Consider the following 21,803-nt stretch of genomic DNA (forward strand, 5'->3'; position numbering starts at 1 on the left):
GTGTTCAAAATAAAATAGAAGCAACTTGAGCATAATTCAAACATTTTCTTTCTTTACCCGCAAAATCCGGTTAGCTAAACGTCTGGTACCGAGTCTAAAAGGTGTTAGGATCGGACCATTGCTTCATAATAATTATTTTGTATTGTGGTCCAACCAGCACCAATCTTTTTAAAAACTCCTTTCATATATCAAGAACAAAAGCGTGTTTTACAGGCCAAAAACAAAACAATTTTTGGAAAATAAATTTAAGAAAAACTGTCAAAAAGTGGCTTATATGCCATAGACAACACATCTAACCCAGGGATATCCCAAGTCAACAAGAAGTGAAACTTGCGGCAATTTCAGGAACGAAATGGTGATGTAGGCTACAATTACGAAACAGTTAAATATCAAGTTAAATGCCGTTTGGTTGTTAGGTTTTATTTGTCATTAGTTTAAAAAAAACATAGTGATTGACTTATTTACGTTAGCCTACTATTACACTTTCTGGTGGAAAAGGAACAGCAGCCTAGTTTTCCAATCCGTTACGTGAACCAGAGTAAGCTACTAAGTTTTGAATTTTAATGCTTTATAAATCCAACCAAAACGTCATTTTTGCTTAAGTTGGGGGTTTTACGCTCTGTTTTTAATCATTGCAATGATGTTCTACTCAGCAACTCACATTTTCAGTGAGCTACTTCAAGCATGTGTGAAAAGGTTAGCGTTTGCTACAAGTTCTAAATCATGGCGTAACTTAATCTGTTCTTCGTAGTGGGTGAATCATCTATTCCGAACCCACTTAGTGATGGAACCGATCGCTGTTGGAATGTTCCGTTCCCTTTCTCGTCGTCATCCCATTTACAAGCTGCTGAGACCTCATCTTCAAACCCTCCCTGCAATCAACACCAATGGACGAATTAACCTGATTGGACCAGGGTCAGCGGCGGATATGACTATATCCTTAAGTAAGATAATATCAGTTGTAAATGGCCTGAAGAAGTTAATCATATCGAGATTGAAAAAATGATTATCATAAGATTTTTATGTTTTGTTGATTAAGTGCAATCCAACAAATCAAACGTCAGTTTTAAGCTGTGCTAGTGTGCATTTAACTACGAGTTAAAAATATGATAAACCTTTGGTGGAGAGTTTGCTTTTTTAACCATAAGTTAGACAAAAAAGCAAAGTAACCTTAGCAGGTTTAACATGATGTGTTACACACAAAAAATAAATACATATAACATAATAACTTAAACGTTTTCGACACGTACGTGTGTCTTCATCAGGAATTACTTAAATCTACAATATAAGGTACATAAAATGATAACTGTAAGACAAACTTGATTTTGCGCTATAACTGTAACGACACTCCGGACTGAAAAGCACAAACTGAACAAGTGATGCAAGAAAGATTACAAGTAAATTATACGGTGGAAAACAGATCACACGAGGTGAAAACTACAGGCATGTGACAAACAACTAGAACACACACAAAATGAACGATGAGCCACAGGCGAATAACTGCCGGTTGCGAGACAGATTATTACGTTTGATTCTTAGGCTTCCGCGATCTTAGTCTGAAGTTCAGATCTGCCTCGAGAGATGATTTTAAATTGGTCGATCGAGACATTGTCATTACACGTTTCACAAGAGGCGATGTGCGGCGATTTTCAGTCCCGAGGGTCGTTACAGTTATAGTGCAAAGTCAAATTTATCTTACAATTTTCATTTTATGTAGCCTATATTGCAGATTTAAGTAATTCCTGATGAGGACACACGCACGTGTCGAAAACGTTTGAGTTATTATGTTATATAATATATTTGTTTTGTGTGTAATGCAGGGCCGGATTAAGGTTTTGATGGACCTGGGGCTGTATGGTAATTTGAGGCCTATATTTCATTCCCTTCATCGTACCAATCACAATTAAAATAAAATTGAAATAACAAAAATTATACACGAAGTAGGCTACAGTATTTAGGCTACTTATTAGACACATTCAAATGACATGTTTTTTTGGATTTAGACAAAGCAAAATTGTTAATAACATCATCTGTGTTAATTTTTTTCAAAATTTCATTTTCAATGCTCAGTAGAGCTAAGGAATGCAACCTTTTCTGACCCATGAATGAACGCAGTTGATTCTTTGCTCTTTTAAGCATTGAAAATAAGCTTTCGCCTGAACAATTAGAAATCATCAGACAAAGATACATTCTTAGGTTAATACAACAGATACGTTAGGAAATGCATACATAAATTCATTTTTATTGATGAATCTAAACATTTGAGTTTCTTTGCTGCATTCGCTGTTAAAGGGCGGGGAAACCCAAATTAACTTTGCGAGTTTTTTGTTTCATCGTGATGTCATTGTGTACAACATGCGTTTTAGCAATAAAAAAATCCAAATTTTGTTGCCCTCGTCTCGCTAGGGCCGCTTTTGTTTGATACCCGTTTGCGAGGTCTCGTTGCGCATCAAGCTGTGATTCTGTTCTCTGTGACGTCACAAGGTACATATAGTTGTGGCCAAAAGTTTAAGACCAGACTTGATTTATGACGATATTTGCATTACTTCAAAATACTGCATCAGATATAAGATGATGCATAAAGATGATGCAACTGAAACAATATATGATGCAGTATTTTGAAGTAATGCAAAAATCGTCATAAATCAAGTCTGGTCTTAAAGTTTTGGCCACAACTGTATGTACCTTGTGACGTCACAGCGAACAGAATCACAGCTTGATGCGCGCGAGACCTCGCAAACGGGTATCAAACAAAAGCGGCCTTAGCGAGACGAGGAAAACAAAATTTGGATTTTTTTTTGCTAAAACGCATGTTGTACACAATGACATCACGCTGAAACAAAAAACTCGCAAAAAGTGAATTTGGGTTTCCCCGCCCTTTAAAATAGTGTTGTTTTAGCAGTGCAGAAAAAATGAATCATCTCTTCAGGCAGTGATTCTTCTAGATCAGAGGTGACGAACCTGCGGCCCGTCAAAGAATTTTGTGCGGCCCGCTTAGTTAAGCAAAAACTTTCCAATAATCTCACTGAGCAAAAAAATTCAATGCTTCAATGCTATTTTTTAATATTTTATGCTTCAATGTTTATGCTTTCACGTCCGCCCCGATAGCTCAGTTGGTTAGAGCGTGACTTTTGGAACGAAGAAACTTCAAGATCAAGCGGCGCTGGTTCGACTCTCAGGGTGTGCGCTTGAGCAACGCACGTTAAGGACTGCTCTCCAATCCATTCAGCGGCATCTAATGGATGGAATAATTCCCAGTCAACAATAACACTTCAAAAATCGGAAACTTCACTCTGTCAATCTCGGAGACCGGACCTGCGTCAGTAATTCAAAGCCTCTACAAGTATGCGAAACTGCCAGGATTAAGCTCAGCAAGAAGCTTTCCCAGTCCGAGAATTAAGATTCAAACAATCAACCAATGCTGCATTAGATAGCTTCAGCTGTATGATTCGCATGGGCTTTTGCTTGTTGTTTGAAAAATAAATTGTATGAAAAATGTATGTTTCGATTCTGCGTAAGATACTTTCAACTGTGTGGGTTTTATTACTTTCATCTGCTGTTTGTTACTTTTCATGAATAATATCTTGAGTCGCTTCTAAAAGATTTCATAGTAGGTTACGATTAAAAAGTTGTGTGGCCCGATAACTGATGTGTAATTGACAAAGTGGCCCACGACCGCAAAAAGGTTCGTCACCCCTGTTCTAGATCATCTGGATATGTGAAGAAATGTTTTAGCACTCTTTTCAATTTTGCAGTTAAACATGGTGTTTTCCACCAGAAACGAAAATTTATTTGAAAACGATCGTATGCTGCAGTTCGGGATTTTATACAGAAAATAATTTGGTCAATGATTGGCATATATGAGTCTACTTTGAATCTGCTCGATGGATCAAGTGATGTGTCTTCAGATCCACCTTCGCTATCCAAGCATACCTTTCTTCTCTTCTTTCTTGAAATACAATTTGGGTAGAGAGGTAACTCTTTTAAACCTTTTCTTTCTTGAAATTTCTTTAATATGGTGATGACAGCCACTTAATACTCTACCCTTTTCTTCGATTCTTGAAATTTGGATCTTAATGTTTGAACAAAGTCATGTCGACCCTGAAGTAAATTCGTTGCCTTATTCAAAGTAATTTCGCTATCTTGCAGCGCTCGACAAGTTTTATGAAACCATTCTATTATGCACGACCATAAATCAATTAAAATAACGGTTTCAAGCTTTTCTATTGACAAGATAAACCCCTTGGCTGTTTTTTTAGTCTGTGATTGTTCGACGTTCTGTCATTAGACATGGCTTTCAAGACTTGAAGAACTGCTTGATAACCTTTTCTTAGCCCATGTATAGGCAGAGATGTACGTATACGCCGCAAATTCTACGCCGCATACTTGCGCCGTAGATTTTTTGTTTACGCTAACGCTGACGGCCACATTTTTTTTGGATAGTTTGCGCTTGTGGCTACGCCGTAAAGTTTTCGCGGTTTTTTTAGTGCATAGCGTCAACGCATACTTTTTTGTGTATTTTTTTTGCTACAACACGCCAATACCTTCCAGCGCTGCAGTTGAAAGAATGTTTTCAATGGGCAAAGACATATTGGAACCTAAACACAGCAAAATGTCAGATGAACACTTTCAGATGCTTGTGTTTCTTCGTGGAAATTCAAAATAAAACTTGTTTGTTTCGAGTGGTTTATACCGTGTGAATGTTTGGCACCTAGCAAACAAAATGAGTTTACGCTAGTGTATGCGCTGACGCTGACGCCGCCAACTTTTTTTACAAGTTACGTTGACGCATACGGCGTATGATTTTTCGAACGTTTGTGTTTACGCTGATAGCGTCAATATTTTTTTGTATGCGCGTACATCACTGTGTATAGGTATAGCGTCATGTCGTGCCTCCCAACGTGTATCAGACAAAGGTTTAACTGTTGGCAAAGGAAGTGGTTTCAATAGGTCTTGCGCTCACTTGGAAATTAGCTGACGTCCCCCTGGGGAGGCGTGCCCCCTGTTTAAGAACCACTGGTTTACACAGTTAGCATTCGTTCTATGATTTTCGTCCTTTATTTTTTTGATCCTGATAATAAGCATGTCAGTTGCTCTTGGTAAGTTGTTATCGGTGGGCCTATTTTTTGCTGGGTCTGGGGCTGCAGCCCCGTCAGCCTCCGCCTTAATCCGGCCCTGGTGTAATACATTATGTTAAGCCCGCTAAGGTTACTTTGTTTTGTTTGTATATGGTTAAAAAATATGAAAAAGAGAAAATAAGCAAATTTTCAAGACACGTAGCCTACGTAGTTCTCAACTTCAGCGAAAATACTTTTGAATTACAAACAATTTTAGCTAAACAATTCAAGTTCAGAATATGATGTTCGCGATATTTTGGAAAAATCATCAAAAGTTTTAATTAAGTTTCGTTTGCTGTTATGTTTGCTAAATATGGACAAATATTCTGATTTTAATGTGCACAACAGCTTTATAACATTTGTTACTTTACATAGGCATACTATATAACATGTACGTAAAACTTTATAGGCCTACCATTACACCAAGTTAAGTTTTGTTTTCATTTTAATAAGTCATAAAGAAGCTTAAGTGCTATTACAATATGCAAAATATATTTTCAAAACAAAGTTTTTTAAAAAGCACTTTGTCGAATTTCTAGTTTATGCCTTCTATTTGACTATCTATTTAGTTTTTTATTCATATTTATACTAGATGGCTTAGACCTGGGAAGAAGGGCATTTCGACTGTTTGACTTTGCGGAGCTCAACATTCCAAACTATCTTAAAGTAAAAGGTAATACTGTGGCATTAGATCTGAATGTATGATTAGAGAACTAAATTTGTTCATTGTACCGAGAGGTTATCTATTTTTTCAGCCCTACTGTGAAAAACTGGCTGAACGAGCAACGTTCCAGTCATGATAAGTCAACAAGACGTATGTTGACAAACTTATTTTTATTGATGTTATAACTTTTGTATTCTTATCAAAACAATTTATAATTACTGTTTATTTTATTATTGAATTGTTTATTATTTAAATCGTAAATCATTATTTACGCCAGACATAGAATTTGGCCCCCTTTCTACCTTTTGTATTAAAATTACGGCATTTGCATTAGAAAGTGACTAATGTAACGTACGAACACGCACACAGAGTGACGGTTATTGTATTCAGCTGTCGACGACAACGACAGCTACGACAACGAACAAGCGACGATGAAGTGAAGAAGAAGGTTTCTGTGACAACACAGCAAAACAACGATTAGCAAACAAAACTTACGAATTAGGCCTAATGCGGAATTACAGATGACGAATTATAGGCCTAATGAATTCTTACCGACTAATTTGTGGCGCACGGAACAGCACAGGGAGAAACCCAACAATTGAAAATTCTACCGTTGTAGATCGAAACTGAACATATAAACAGTAAAATATTATGCTATAAAATTCACATCATAGGTGAGTCCCGTACTTGATTTAAACATCGGGAAATAAGACGAGGTACTTATTACACTTAACCATTGACACTAAAATTCACATTGGCCTAGCCTATCACAAAGGTTGCAGTAGGATGTTAAGCTTACCGTGAACTGTGATAATCACTGATTTGGCCACATAGGCTAACGGCAACGACAGATGAAATTGCTGCACAGACTTCAACAACACAGTACGTTAACGCAGTAGGCTAACTCTTATTCAACTAAAAAACAGCAGCACCGTTAATAGCTCGAATTAACTACCAGTCGCTAACTAGTTGCTGTAAACGTTAAGCTGATCTTTACATGCACTGCCACTTGACAAAACTCAAAGAACAAAGAAACGTAATAACGAACGCAAAGTCGCAAATGCAATTATGACGTAACGATCACACCTCGAGGTAAGACAGCAGGGGTTGCCAGGTGCTACTTAGGGAATCCGAATTTAGTTGTTACACATAGAAAAGGAGGCGGACAAATACGACGTAACACCCCCACACAAAAATGAGAACTGAGTGAACATTTTTTACGATCAAACCAAGTCGTGTTTGGAACGATAGGCTATGTTTCACAATCCAATCAGCCTCTAAGAAGGCCTTTACGAACAAGAAATTAAAAATGCAGTTACATATTTACAATTAAAAGGCACATTTTTGAAGCAGGTAGTGTGTTTTCACTATTCTCAACCAGAAATGTTCGTTGTTGGCTGTATTAGCCAACAGAAATTTGTTCAATAGTTCATAATACACATTGATCAATGCCTTTAACCCGGCGACAGGTAAACAGTCCATTTTGTTCTGCATTAAGCAGTTTCCAAAATCAAGCACAGTTTCGAAATTGCTCTCTTGACCACATTGTATCGAGTTTTCACCGAAACTGTGCGTACAGTCCCTTTATTGTCCGGGTATGTGTCAACCACTCGCCCCAACAGCCACTTCGAACGAGGTTGGGAATCGTCGACGAGGAGGACAACATCATCTTTTTCAAAGTTCTTCTCTCTTTGAAACCACTTCTGTCTCTGAATGATGAATGGGAGGAACTCACGGGTCCAGCGCAACCAAAATTGATTGGCTAGGTATTGCACCTGGGCCCAGCGGCGTCGAACATAACAGTCCTTTCTATCAAACAGTCCAGGGGGCAGGTTTGGTGCTTCTCTCAACAGCAATAGGTGATTGGGAGACAACGGTACATCATCTTGTGGGTCAAAGGTGATAGGGACGATGGGTCGCGAATTTATGATTGACTCCACTTCGACCATCAGAGTAATGAGAGCTTCATCTGAAACGGTTTGCTCCTTCATTAGAGCAGTTAGGATTCTTCGAATGGAACGGATCATGCGCTCCCATGCTCCACCGAAGTGGGAGCCGGTAGGCGGATTCCAATGCCAGGTCACATTTTGTTGGCACAGATATTCATTAATCTTCTGTTGGTTCCACAGTTGTAAGGACTCACGCAATATTCTTTCAGCACCGACAAAATTCGATCCGTTGTCACTATAAATGTCGGTTGGGAGACCTCGACGACCAATGAATCGTCGAAGGGCATCAATAAACGAGTCAGTAGACATGGTGTGGGTAACTTCAATGTGGATAGCTCTAATTGACATGCACGTGAATACGCAGCCATAACGTTTGAGTGAACTGCGGCCTTGCTTCACCATAAAGGGTCCAAAATAGTCGACACTGACATGAGAAAACGGAGGCTTATCGGGTTGGAGTCTTCCAGATGGCAAATCAGCCATAAATTGTTTGCCAACTTGTGCATTCCTTTTTTTTACAGAGCAAGCACTTCCCGAGGACACGTCTAACGGCGACGCCTCCCTTCAGAATCCAGTATGTTTGTCGAAGAGATGCCCGTGTATGGGTCATGCCAGAATGGCCCACTTGAGCATGGTGACTTGTAATCACAAGATCTGTAAGGTGAGAGTCAAAAGGTAACACGATCGGGTGCTTGGCGTCTTCTTCAATTGGTGCTCGCTTCAAACGGCCGCCAACCCGAATGACCCCATCAACCAATATAGGGTTCAATTTAACCATGGATCGTGAGAATGTCCTTTTAGTTAGCATGGCACCTCCAGATAATACGTTTAGCACTTGTCCAAAGCGACTTCTTTGCACATATTTAATCAGTTCCACTTCAGCAAGCTTCAATTCGCGGACTGTGATGGGAGATCGATTAAGTGGAGCTTGGCAAACCGAGGGTCGAGTCTTCATCATGAGGAACTCTTTGTAGCGCATCAACCACGCTGTTGCTTTCTTCAAGCGAATCAGCTTGGAATATCGTTGAATCAATCGGTCAGTTGAACAAGAAGTCTCTGAAGCGGCACTCACGTAAACTCGTTGTTTCTTGACGGGCGCAAACTCTGCTGGAAGATCAGGTAGTTTTATTGGAGACTCTGGCCATTTTTCTTCGGCTTCCCACAAAAACGTTGGGCCAGACAACCAGAAGCTGGAGCTAATCAGCGTGCTCGCATTCATGCCACGGGACGCGCAATCGGCAGGGTTTAACTTTGAAGGCACGTGTCTCCACTTCAAAAGGTCTGTATTTTGTTCAATCGTGGACAATCGATTGGCAACAAATGTAGGGAATCTTTTCCTTGCATTACAAATACTTTGTAAGACAGCGCTCGAGTCTGTCCAAAATCTTGATGTGCAATTGGGTAGGTTCAATTCTTTTCTCACTATTTTATCTATAACCTCACGGCCATAACAGCAGCAGTGAGTTCCAGCCTTGGAATGGAAACTGTTTTCAGTGGGGCTAAGCGGGACTTTCCCATCAGAAATGCACAGTGAATCCTTCCTTCATCATCAACAAGACGGAGGTAGGACACAGCTCCATATGCCACAGACGAAGCGTCGGCAAAATAGTGAAGTTCATGCTCCGTTACCACGCCAAAGTGGGGAGGTTTGAAACAACGAGGCAGACGTATGTCGTGAAGCTGGTGTAGCTGATTTATCCATTCATTCCAAGTGTCCACTTCAGACGCCGAAATTGGGTCATCCCAACCGAGACCTTGCTTGCACAAATCTTGCAACAACAACTTTGGTTTCAAGGTCACTGGAGGAACAAACCCCAGGGGGTCATATAGCGAGCTCGTCGCAGACAAAATACTTCTGCGGGTCAGGGGTCTCTCAGGTAATGGGAGTTGATACTTTCCATCAATCTGCTTGACTGATTTTGTCATCATGCCATATGCCATTCTATCGTCACGTGAGTTGGGCATGTCAAGTATTGATTTTTCATCGCCAAAGTCCGTTTTCCATGAACACTCGATTTGTTGCTCGATGGCAATGTCTCTTGATTGAGCAAAGTTAACTTGAAAGGACGAAGAGGAAGTTGGTGACAGAGATGGGCCCAACAAGGACCAACCCAACGGGGTTTTTATAGCGATCGGCTGATCACGTGATCCCTTCCGTGAACGTTGAATGCAAAACACTTCTGGGTTGTCGACACCGATCAACAGTGTCACACTTCCACCCTTCACACAGGGAAATTCCAGATCATCTAGATGGGGTAGTCCAGACAGTTCCTCTTGACTCGGAATGGCATTTGGAGTAGTCGGAATTTCATCAATTGACAGGACTCCAGACAGCTCAAACTTTCGTCTGTCATCTAGGGAGGACACAGACAAGCTTACAGATATTCCATCATATATTTTAGACGTGTTAGAAAGAGTCTGTAGTGAGATCTCTCTTTTATCTCCAGTGATATTCAAAACGTCTATCAATTTGTTAGCGCAAAAGGTTGCTGTAGAACCTTGATCGAGGAACGCGTAAGTCAAAACTTCATTGCCATTGTATCTAACCTTTACTGGCACAATGCACAGGTAGGCCTTGCAGACACCCACGTCTTTATCTGGCGGCCGCGGTTCCGTTACTGAACAGGAAAGAACTCCCCTTTGTTCTTCATCACTGCGTGGCTGAGATGAATTAGTTGGATTAGGGTTGTGGAGCAAGGTATAATGGAAACGTCCCTTGCACCCTTCAATGGTACATGTTCTGTCGACTTTGCAGTCGCGAGTTTGATGCTTTGTGCTAGTCAGGCACTTATAACATAAGTGTGCATCGTAAACCAGTTGTCTACGCTTTTTGTACATCATGTTTTTAAACTCGTCACAATCAACAAGCTTGTGCGACTTGCGTTTACAACATAGACAAACATTGCTGAAAGGTGGCTTTGATATACCTTTGAGCGGAGGAACGTCCGTGTTAAATGCTGAGACTCGATCCTTCCGACTGGGTTTCTTTGCCAGGATCTGGTGAGTTTCCTTCGCCTTATGAATCCTACTTCCGTACAGGGAGTTCTGGATCTCTGCTCGCATGCCAACAAATTCTGCAAGATCTCTGAATCCTGCTTCACGGCTTGTGTTGTGCAGAACCATAACCGATCTCTCTGCCCATGCCTCTTGCATACGGAATGGCAACTTCTCAATCCTTACCATCATTGTGTCCAGAGAATTCAGTCCAGCAAACTCATTAATGTCATCCAGGGTTGAGAGACACACATCCATGGCATTGGCTAGATCAGGGGTTCTTAACCTGTGGGTAATTACCCACTAGTGGGGAATTTGAGGATTTCAAGTGGGTAATTTGAAGTTGGGTTTGTTGTTCTATGTGTACTCCAGTGCAGTGGTTCTTAAACGGTGGGAAATTTCCCACCAGTGGGAAATTACTGAATATCCATGCAGTGGGAAATTCTTTCTGGTCTGGAAGTGGGAAATTGTTTTAAGTTTTACTCGAATATCCAAGGATGTAAATCTGATTAGTTAGTCACAAAAGTAATATTTTTTAACAAACACCGAGTCCTAGTGCATTGTTTTACAATTCATCTGGAATCAGATTTGCGTTGTGCAATCTCAAAAATAGAGCCTGACATTGACTCGATCGTCACTGAAAAGCAAAAACAAAAATCGCATTGACATTAATGGACAATCTTTAATGTTATTCTTCTCATTGAAATTGTTCTTTTTGTTAAATACCATTGTGCTATGACAGATATGTCACACAGGTTACTAGGATTCATTTTGATTTTTCAGTCAGTTTTAAAAGTATGTGGGGAATATAGGTTTATTAAGTAGCGGAAGTGGGTAATGAAAGAAAAAAGGTTAAGAACCCCTGGGCTAGATCCTTTAAGCCTTGAGGATCGTTATGCCCAACCTTTGGCATCCTCTTCAGTTTTTGCTCTGCTGCATTTGCGATGATATGGGGCTGGCCATACTCCAGGTACAACTTCTTCCTTGCCAGCTCATAGCCATCGGGTTTCTTCACAAGGTGTTCTATTGAACGTTTTACGTCACTATGACAATGTTGTAACAAATAGACCAACTTCCTTTGATCGTTATGTACCAGCGGAACGATCTGTGCGTCAAACGTCCGCACAAAATTTTGGTAAGTTAAGGGGTCACCCTTAAATGAAAGTATTTCTGGTCGTGGTAAGAAACGTTCGTCACTATAAGAGAAATGTCTACTTGGTAGTTGGGGCTGCTGATAGGAGCACCCTGGTTGTTCACCGACATGGAACACAGGTTGGTAATCTGGTCCATACGAGTCACGTTTAATTGTTTTCGGTTGCCAAGCCAAACTTGGCGAACTAATATTTACTTGAGGAGTCGAGCGTGCTGAAGGGAACGTAGAATTAGGCTTGTTAGCTTTAGCATCATGAGTAGCATAAGGAGATGAAAGGACAGGAGAAGATGTCTCTTGAAATTGCACAGAGGGTCTCTTTGTCAAACGGGAGGAAACATTCTCCTTGCTGTTTGGCAGACCAGGTGACGTGAATCCAGTTTCATCGACAGTAACGTAAGATGAATCAGCGTCACTCATCGCCTCTGCCCGAGATTGCAATTCCAATTGTAACATTTCAATTTTGTGGTCAGCTTGCCTGCTCTTCCTCTCAGCTTCTATCCGAGCTTCTTCTTTCTTCCTCTCAGCTTCTTCTTTCTTCCTCTCAGCTTCTATCCGAGCTTCTTCTTTCTTCCTCTCAGCTTCTATCCGAGCTTCTTCTTTCTTCCTCTCAGCTTCTTCTTTCTTCCTCTCTGCTTCTATCCGAGCTTCTTCTTGAACATGAAGCTTTTCCCGCTGAGCCAGTTTCAGTTGGATCAGTACTTCACGTTGCTTTGAGCTTGCTCGCGAGCTGGTGCTTCCAGAGCGTAGGCTCACGGAACGATGTGAGGAACTAGGCTTCTTGTAAGACGTAGATGGCACAGGCAAGTTGGCTGTTCTTTCCAGCCACTCCTTGCAACGAGTGTCAAACTCGACCTTATTTTCTTTTATTAGGGAGCGTTCGGTTTCCCTATCATCTCCAATCATATTGACAACTTCCTGATATTTTCGGTCCACTTCGGAGCAGTAGGAACGGAATGCCTCCAACTTAGTACTAGGATGAAGCATTAGCCGCTCTCCATGCAGATAGCACTGCTGCAAATTTTTTGCCGCCCCATTGAACTCAGCTTGCTTGGCTGCAGAAGCACCCTCGAGTGGACTACTGCCTTGGACGCTCATCATAAATAAACAAATGTAGAAACAATTAAGCCTACGGCAAACCTTCGGGACTTGAGTGCTGCAACCCCGAGGACTGTCCACAATAGTCGAAACGCTTCTATGTAACGTACGAACACGCACACAGAGTGACGGTTATTGTATTCAGCTGTCGACGACAACGACAGCTACGACAACGAACAAGCGACGGTGAAGTGAAGAAGAAGGTTTCTGTGACAACTAGGGACAGTAGAATACCGGGACGACTCACTTTACTGATTTTTCTTACGAAATGGACAGCTGGAGGGTCACTAAGAAGTTCAAAAATTAGGAGAACTGCATAACGTCTTCTTTGCTTTTAGGTAAATTCATTCTCATCAAATGAATTGCTATATTTGGTTAAAATTTTGGGTTCTAGAAAATCTGCAAAACCTGACTGCAGCAGTGTGAGGCTATCTACCGTTACTGATGTTGCGTGAAGTCTACCCCCGCATTATCATGATTTGAATACTATTAAATAAACATGATATCACATATTTCTTACATTTATTTTGGCGATACACACTTTGTACACACGTGGGCAAGTCATATAAACCCGCACCTGAGTATTCGACATTATTATTATTATTGTAACTGTCTCCGCCGCCAGTGTGGCCAAATCGTTTGGCATCCGCTGGCTTCGATCAGTCTTTCAACAAGGTTGATAGGATCTCCATTCTGTTTTGTCCTTTGCGATGTTTTGCAATCGATGGAGATGTGGTGTGCTGAGCAAGGATCCCAGGCCAGCTTTTCTGATGTCAGATCTCAGCAGTTGTAATAAATTGGTACGGTGACGTCCGGTTCATTCAGTATTCGACATATGGCAGGAGAACTCAAGCTGTAGTTGCATCAAATTTTGTCATAACATTATGACCCTCCAGTTGTCCACCTTTCTTTTGAGTGAGCAATCCCCTACTTCTACCATCCCTAGTGACAACACAGCAAAACAACGATTAGCAAACAAAACTTACGAATTAGGCCTAATGCGGAATTACAGATGACGAATTATAGACCTAATGAATTCTTACCGACTAATTTGTGGCGCACGGAACAGCACAGGGAAAAACCCAACAATTGAAAATTCTACCGTTGTAGATCGAAACTGAACATATAAACAGTAAAATATTATGCTATAAAATTCACATCATAGGTGAGTCCCGTACTTGATTTAAACATCGGGAAATAAGACGAGGTACTTATTACACTTAACCATTGACACTAAAATTCACATTGGCCTAGCCTATCACAAAGGTTGCAGTAGGATGTTAAGCTTACCGTGAACTGTGATAATCACTGATTTGGCCACATAGGCTAACGGCAACGACAGATGAAATTGCTGCACAGACTTCAACAACACAGTACGTTAACGCAGTAGGCTAACTCTTATTCAACTAAAAAACAGCAGCACCGTTAATAGCTCGAATTAACTACCAGTCGCTAACTAGTTGCTGTAAACGTTAAGCTGATCTTTACATGCACTGCCACTTGACAAAACTCAAAGAACAAAGAAACGTAATAACGAACGCAAAGTCGCAAATGCAATTATGACGTAACCATCACACCTCGAGGTAAGACAGCAGGGGTTGCCAGGTGCTACTTAGGGAATCCGAATTTAGTTGTTACACATAGAAAAGGAGGCGGACAAATACGACGTAACAACTAATGTAGCCTACTCTCTGCCAACTCGACTATATTTCCCTCAAACTTCTCTCACTAACAATAGTTGTTTTTATGCAAATACATTCATCATCATCATCATTTTCAGCCTGTGAGAGCCCACTGCAGAGCGTAAGCCTTCCCCTTTTCATGCCAATTTACATGATTATGTGCTAGTTGGTACCAATTGGTTGTATTGCATTGTTTGTCAATGTCGTCCCTCCATCTCACTTTTGGTTTTCCTTTTTTTCTTTTGGTTTCTCGTGGTGTCCATGTTGTTAATTTTTTAGTCCATCTATTGTCCTGATATCTTGCTATATGACCTGCCCAGGACCATTTTAGTTTCTTGATTGTGCTTAATATATCTCGTAATTTCGTTTGATTTCTGATCCATTCGGCAGTCTTTTTATCTCTCCATGTTAAACCCATCATGATTCGTTCATGTGCTCTCTGCATAGTTCTTAGTTTAAATGTTAATTTCTTTGTAAGGTTCCAAGTTTCTGCACCATATGTAGCGGTTGGAAGGATGCATTGATCGTAGACTTGTTTCTTGAGGGAAAGAGGCAGTTTTGACTTAAATATCGTACTTGCTCTTCCGAAGGCTTGCCATCCAAGTGATATTCTTCTTTTGATTTCATCTTCTTTATTGGAGTTGGTTGTAATTTTTTGGCCAAGGTATATATAGTGATCAACTTTTTCGATAGTCGCTCCGTCCAAAAGAATATTGTTGCCGATGTCTGCCAGTTTGTTAAACATAACTTTCGTTTTGTTAAAGTTCATATGAAGGCCAATCTTTTTGCTTTCTGTATTGAGTTCACTTAGCATTGTTTGTAGTTGTTTAGGTTGCTCAGATATAAGGATGATGTCATCAGCAAAACGTAAATGGTTTATGTATTCACCATCAATTTTGATTCCTTTTTCTTCCCAGTTAAGTTGTTTAAAAATTTCTTCTAAGGTTGCTGTAAAAAGTTTTGGAGATATTGTGTCACCTTGACGTACCCCTTTTTGAATCTGAAATGGTTCAGAGTCTTTGTGTAGTCGAATTATAGATGTATTTTCCGCGTAAATGTTTTTAAGAAGTTGAGTGTATGAGTGGTCAATTCCCTGTTTTTCCAGTGCTGAAATGACAGCTGATGTTTCAACAGAGTCAAACGCTTTTTTATAATCTATTAGTCCAAGGCAGAGTGGGATGTTATATTCGTTTGTTTTTTCAATTAATTGGTTGATAGTATGCAAGTGGTCCATGGTTGAAAACCCTTTCCTAAAACCTGCTTGTTCTCTCGGTTGGTGGTAGTCCAAATCTTTAGCAATTCTGTTGGTAATTACTCGGGTAAAAAGTTTGTAAATTGTTGGAAGAAGACTAATCGGACGATAGTTTCCCAAGTCTTTTAAATACATTAAATACATTCAACTTTTTCTAAATGGCAATAATACATTTCTAGTCACATCGCAGGGATGTAAGTTCGATCGATTTTTTGTCGATTTCAAATTGGAGTTTTTTATTTTCTAGTTGTTGAAAAATTCAAGTTTAAAAACTCTTCAACAATTTCAACTTTTGTTAAAAATTTCCGGAAATATCAGTCTTCAAAATTCATAGTTCATAGCTCAACTGTAGTTCCAGAACACCTTTATTCGCGTTTCAAAATTACCGAATTTTAAGCCAAGAGTGGTCTTTTAACTTTTTATAATCCAATAAGCTACCGTACCAAACTTTTTTACATATTCTTGAAAACAAATGATATTTTTTTAGGAACAGATGACGAAGCAATCCTACCGTTATTCCACTACAGAGAAGACGTGAACTTATTGTGGGCAGCCATCGAAAATTACGTGGCTAGTGTAGTCCGTCAATACTACACTATGGATGAGGTAAGGGTGTAAGTCGTATAACTTGTAGCAAATGGAATTGAAATTGTTTTATGATGTTTTAAGAACCACAGGCATACGAAACCAGGTACCTTAATTGGTGAAGATTATCATCAATGAAAACATGTTGACAATTTCAACAAAGTCGATTTCAAAACTAACAGGAATTTTTTAGTATCTTAGCTTAGGCCTACTCCAAGAAAAGTTTTCCTACTCCTAAAGGGTAGGCTATACAAATAAATAAAAAATTGAATAAGCATTTGGCTTGTTTTAGCTGTATATTAGAAAGTTTAAATATTTAAATATGAGACGGCTTTGCAAAAAGTTGATAAACTTGGTGCAACGTTGCAAAGCATTAACAAAATAGGTGCTTCGAAGGGTCTGCTCTAGCCTATAGACTATATTAGAATGATGTAGGTGCTCAGTGAGGTGCTGAATACAAATGAGGTGAAAGGAATGAATATGTTTCACCTCATTGGTTGAATTTTGCCAAAAAAGGAGAAAAAGGCTAAAGGTAGTAGTCTATATGTGATGAGCATGAATAGGAACTCACTTTAAAACCCAAATTGATTTTTTTGTACTTTCATTTTTTAGGATGTTGTAAAGGACTTTGAACTGAAAGAGTTTATAAGAACAGTGGCAATAGATGGTGTGCAAGCAGCTGGTCAAGGCTTGAAAGGGTTTCCAACTCAATTGAAGACAATTCCGGAATTGGTGAGATGTTGCTGATATTGTTTAGGCTACATAGTGAATTAAGTCTTTAAATTGTTTGAGACAATAGTAGCCAGTGTTTTGTAGACAACAAAGACGCTCAGATTTTTGCTTCTTCCTCATACTGTACGTTAGATGATTAATTTTTAGAAACACTTCAATGTATAACTTGAATTTATGTTTTATGCCCTACAGTTTATATACTAAAGCTTTGGTAGAGAGTTTGCTTTGATGAACCATAGAGAAATAAAACATAGTAACTTTCGCGGGTTTAGCATACTTTATTTCACACAAAATATAACATAATTAAAATGAAATAAACTCAAACGTTTTCGACACGTACATGTGTCCTCATCAGGAATTAAATCTGCAATACATAAAATGAAAATCGTAAGATAAATTTGACTATGCACTGTAACTGTAACGACACTCTGGACTGAAAGCACAAACTGAACAAATGATACGAGAATGATTGCGAGTAAATTATGCGGTGGGAAACCGATCACGTGAGGTGTAGACTACAAGCATTGGACAAAACAATTAGAACACACACAAAAGGAACGATGAGCCACAGGCGAATAACTGCCGGTTGAGAGATGGATTGTTACGTTTGATTCTTAAGGCTTCAATGGTCTTAGTCTGAAAATCAGATCTGCCTCGAGAGATGATTTTAAATTGGTCGATCGAGACATTGTCAGTGCACGTTTCACAAGAGGCGATGTGCTCTTTAATTGCACTTTTAGTTGTTAGGTTTGGGTTTAAGTGCTCCCCGGCCCTTGTCAACAAATGTCTGGTTGACATACCAATGTATGTCTGGTTTGCGTCACGCAAACAACTAAATTTATACACAACATTTGAAGAAAGAGCAAAGGGGGTAGGCGACTTCAGTTGAAAATATTGGTGCACTTTAAATGTTTTATACACAGGATGAATGTCACATGAAAATTTCTTTTTTATAAGTTTAGCCAGGTTTTTCGCAAAAATTGTTGAATCTTTTCCTAGAAAGGGTATATTAATAAAATAACTAAAATCTACTTCTTCAGGCGTGTCTTTTGGTTCATCAGCCATGAAGGTGTTTAAGACTTTATTGAAAAAGTGAGAAGGATATCCATTTAAATAAAACATGTTTTTTAATTTCTTGATTTCTTTCTGAAACAACTGATCATCAGAACACACCAAACGAGCATGAGATAACAAACACAAGATTAAACCAGATTTCAATTTGCTAGGGCATAGAGCGTTATAATTTAAAAGCAAGCCAGTTGTTGGTAGGTTTTCGCCAAATCCAGGTGTCAAAAGAATTGCGTTTAATTTCAATTTCAACACCTACCAACAGTTTATATACTATGGACAAAAATTCGTTCCTCTCCTATTCCGACACCCGTCCCCCCGGCCTGACATTACTAAGACAGGCTTGGGTGCGCCTCAGTCGTCTCAGTACGGGCGTCGTTGTTTTTTGCTCAACCATGCACCAATGGTGAATAGTCTCTTCTTGTGAATGTGGTGCCGAGAAACAGACTGCAGACCACATCATCAACGATTGCACCATATTCAAGCCACCTAATGGAATGGAAGGTCTGAGTGTCTTGGATAATGAAACCAAAGACTGACTGCTCTCTCGTAGCTTTTCAGCTTAGCCCGGGAACATCGTGAATCTAGGGTAGTAAAAAATAGACCCTCAGACCCAGAGGCTCACACAACGACGACGGCAAGAACATAACATTACTGTAAATTGTTTATTCAGGTCAATTATATTACTGTGGTTGTTTTCACGTCTTCTGTGCAACACGCAGCTTCTAATTTTGGCCAATATGAGATCTACAAGTTCATTCCAAATGCACCTGGTGGAATGCGATTACCACCCCATAAGAAAGGAGAAGTGAGCACAACTTGCGATTTGACTAAAAAAGTGTCATAACTACGACTGATATTTTTAAAGAGGTAACTTTGATACAAATTCAGACCAAAAATACTTGACTCTGAATGTGCAATTTCTTAGATAGCCAACTAGGCTACTCCAGCTCCGAAAATTTTAAAAACCTTCTTACTTTACAGCTCTGTTTAAAATAACAATCTCCCTTGGACCAATAAAGTTTACAACTCCTTACAACATTTTTACCATTGGATAATCTTTTGTAGACTTATATTAGCTAACTAATTTAACTTTGTGCAGGGAAACTTTCAAAAAATTGTAGATAGCCTTCCAGACAGCACAATGGCCCTGCTACAACTAGGAACGACATTCACTCTCTCATCTTACACTCCAACAGAGGTTTGATGAAATTGTTTTTAGGAATAACCAGCAATATGTGCTAAACCTAGGTGAAACACTATATTTAATCTACAGTGGGCTACAATATCGACTTCATGTCTGAAAAGTGATGCTTGGCAAAGATGTTAGAATATATTTGGAGATACGTCAAAACAAACATAATATGTGACGTTTTTTTTAACTTTCCGGGACCGTTGGAAATGTTTCGGGTCCCTAAATTATCCCGAGTTTACAAGCACCCCCTGTCAACCCTACTGTGTATTTCTGTTTTAAGCGTACGCTGGAAACATTGTTTTTTTAAAACCATCGTGCAAGTCAATTTGTTTTCTGTTCAGGTGTTTCTTGGAAAATTTCCATTGCAACTGTTCATAGAAGGAGAGATTGATGAACATCAAGAAGCGTTCCGAAAAGACCTGGATGACATAACACGATCCATAAACGCAAGGAACGAAAAACTCCCACTCCCGTACACCTTCCTCTTGCCAGAAAAGATTCCAAACAGCATTGGAATTTGAAAAAATACACTGACAAATTAAATATTTACAAGATTTCCATTTAAACTTGTATTTATTCACCCAAATGGCCAGGAGGCCATTGTAACTAATCAAATATACAGAAACCTGTACCGGTACATGGGATTAAGCATCCTTAAGTGAAGCTTTAAAGCTAAGATAACTAAAGCGAAGATTACTTAGCCTTGTGTTACAGCTATTGCACTTTCACAGTATATTGTATCTGTTTGGATTCCATTTAAGACTTCAAGGGACTTAAAAAATTTAGGTTGCTTAATCATTTTTTGATGCTGCTCTCATTCAAACCACCTGTTTTTGTTGTGTACTGTATAGCCTATGGTGTATATTCAAAGTTGGAGGCAGTTGTGTAATCTTAAACATGCTCAAATCGGTTTTACACCATCTTGAAGAAGAGTCTTGAAATACAGAGACAAGGCCATTAAATGTAAGCTATGGTCTTGCAAAATTTAATGTTTTATATCATCTTAAAATAGTTATATAAATATAAAGCAGCAGCGTGATCCTAAATTTTCTTTAAACCATTTCCATACAGTCAGAAAATATACAAGAGCATATTTTATGCAGCACTCCACAACAACATGTTTGTAGCATATATTCTACCTTCAATATATTTATGATACGATAGAGCTGTCTAAATATCGCTTCTGATTAAACTGAAGGTTTCACCAGCGGAAAGTTGTAAGACTAAGCAAGTCGACGCAAATGAAGTGGTTAAATATGAAAAAAGTACATCATCATTTTCCATCAATGTCACAAACGGTCAAAAATGGGCAAAGCTAACCGAAAAGGCGATCTATAGGCTACTGTAGAACTAAAAAACTTCCTCGAGTAATCTACCTAATGATCTGAATCTGAAACAATTATTGAGAAAGCAAATCATAATTGTTTTGTTTTTTTAAGTCTAAACTTTAAATGATTTGGCACGGCCAGGGGTGTGCAACCTGCAGCCCGCGGGCCAAATATGGCACGAAGCAAAAATTTGTGACTGGAGGCAGGCTTTGGTTTCTGGCTTGCGCCACGAATATTTTGAAATGAAACACGTTAATGTAGTAAATTTGTCAAGTTTTTTAATTGCACTACCGTAAGTTTGTTTTTGAATCATCTTAACTCTGCAAACCAAAACCTATTGTTTTTAATATGCGGTGGCTAAGCAAGGGCTGCACGCTCAGACGATTTTGTGATCTGGGAGCAGAAGTCAAACATTTTTTTAGAGATTGAAACGCAATCAGCTGAACTGAAATACGAAGTTAGTTGTGTGATCCAGTTTGTTTGGTTGAATGACCTACACACTTGAATGACCTCAACACAAATTTGCATCAAAATGGCCAATCTGCAAATGACATGTACGCTATGAGCGCATAAAAGATTTTATTTGCATTTACGAAGTCATGCGCTAACCAACTGAGCTATCGGGGTGGATCATCAGTTATAAAACACCCGCTTTACCAAAACTTCCCAGATATGCCAAATTTAGTTAAACGCAATTTTAACCTAAAAGGTTTATATTTCTGAAAGTTAGGCTAAATTATTCATTTGGCACCACTTGAGGATTGCTTTTTTCCAAATTTTCACAGGCCTGTCTGTAGGCCTAATCAGTGATGTACGCGCATACAAAAAATATTGACGCCGTCAGCGTAAACGCAAACGTTCGAAAAATCATACGCCGTATGCGTCAACGTAACTTGTAAAAAAAGTTGGCAGGTTCAGCGTCAGCGCATACACTAGCGTAAACTCATTTTGTTTGCTAGGTGCCAAACATTCACACGGTATAAACCACT

The 21,803-nt window shown here is 39.4% G+C and overlaps 5 protein-coding genes across 5 annotated transcripts in view; 2 read left to right on the plus strand and 3 right to left on the minus strand.

Moving 5' to 3' along the window:
* The window catches only part of LOC145784704 (allene oxide synthase-lipoxygenase protein-like), a 33,645-nt gene extending 27,424 nt beyond the window's left edge, over positions 1-6,221 (plus strand). Inside the window, exons 8-10 of the mRNA XM_082596592.1 lie at positions 752-944; positions 5,710-5,790; positions 6,172-6,221. Of these exons, the coding sequence (XP_082452718.1) occupies positions 752-944; positions 5,710-5,790; positions 6,172-6,221 (324 nt within the window). The remainder of the gene's footprint in view (positions 1-751; positions 945-5,709; positions 5,791-6,171) is intronic.
* Positions 862-20,588, plus strand: LOC145775264 (polyunsaturated fatty acid 5-lipoxygenase-like). The gene is made up of 7 exons (XM_082586524.1): positions 862-915; positions 5,710-5,790; positions 16,394-16,512; positions 17,104-17,223; positions 18,965-19,099; positions 19,394-19,492; positions 19,828-20,588. The coding sequence occupies exons 3-7, from the start codon at positions 16,504-16,506 to the stop codon at positions 20,005-20,007; spliced, it is 543 nt and encodes a 180-aa protein (XP_082442650.1). The 5' UTR covers positions 862-915; positions 5,710-5,790; positions 16,394-16,503; the 3' UTR covers positions 20,008-20,588.
* LOC145784808 (uncharacterized) lies at positions 7,275-8,039 on the minus strand. The gene has a single exon (XM_082596685.1). It carries the CDS (start codon positions 8,037-8,039, stop codon positions 7,275-7,277), a length of 765 nt encoding a protein of 254 aa, XP_082452811.1.
* LOC145784922 (uncharacterized) lies at positions 8,206-8,949 on the minus strand. The gene has a single exon (XM_082596737.1). It carries the CDS (start codon positions 8,947-8,949, stop codon positions 8,206-8,208), a length of 744 nt encoding a protein of 247 aa, XP_082452863.1.
* LOC145785064 (uncharacterized) lies at positions 9,162-10,982 on the minus strand. Its single transcript, XM_082596800.1, has one exon. The coding sequence runs from the start codon at positions 10,980-10,982 to the stop codon at positions 9,162-9,164; it is 1,821 nt and encodes a 606-aa protein (XP_082452926.1).
* Positions 20,589-21,803: the final 1,215 nt, after the last annotated feature.

This window comes from Aplidium turbinatum, chromosome 1 (assembly GCF_918807975.1).
Source record: "Aplidium turbinatum chromosome 1, kaAplTurb1.1, whole genome shotgun sequence".
NCBI classification, from domain to species: Eukaryota; Metazoa; Chordata; class Ascidiacea; order Aplousobranchia; family Polyclinidae; genus Aplidium; species Aplidium turbinatum.

Bases quoted from the DNA above. Each gene is read 5' to 3' on its own strand.
- LOC145775264 (XM_082586524.1), top strand. The intron at 17,224-18,964 runs GTGAGATGTTGC...TTGTTTATTCAG, and splicing joins TGAAGACAATTCCGGAATTG to GTCAATTATATTACTGTGGT. The intron at 19,493-19,827 runs GTTTGATGAAAT...TTTTCTGTTCAG, and splicing joins CATCTTACACTCCAACAGAG to GTGTTTCTTGGAAAATTTCC.
- LOC145784922 (XM_082596737.1), bottom strand. From the start codon at position 8,949: ATGAATGCGAGCACGCTGATTAGCTCCAGCTTCTGGTTGTCTGGCCCA.
- LOC145784808 (XM_082596685.1), bottom strand. From the start codon at position 8,039: ATGTCTACTGACTCGTTTATTGATGCCCTTCGACGATTCATTGGTCGT.
- LOC145785064 (XM_082596800.1), bottom strand. From the start codon at position 10,982: ATGGATGTGTGTCTCTCAACCCTGGATGACATTAATGAGTTTGCTGGA.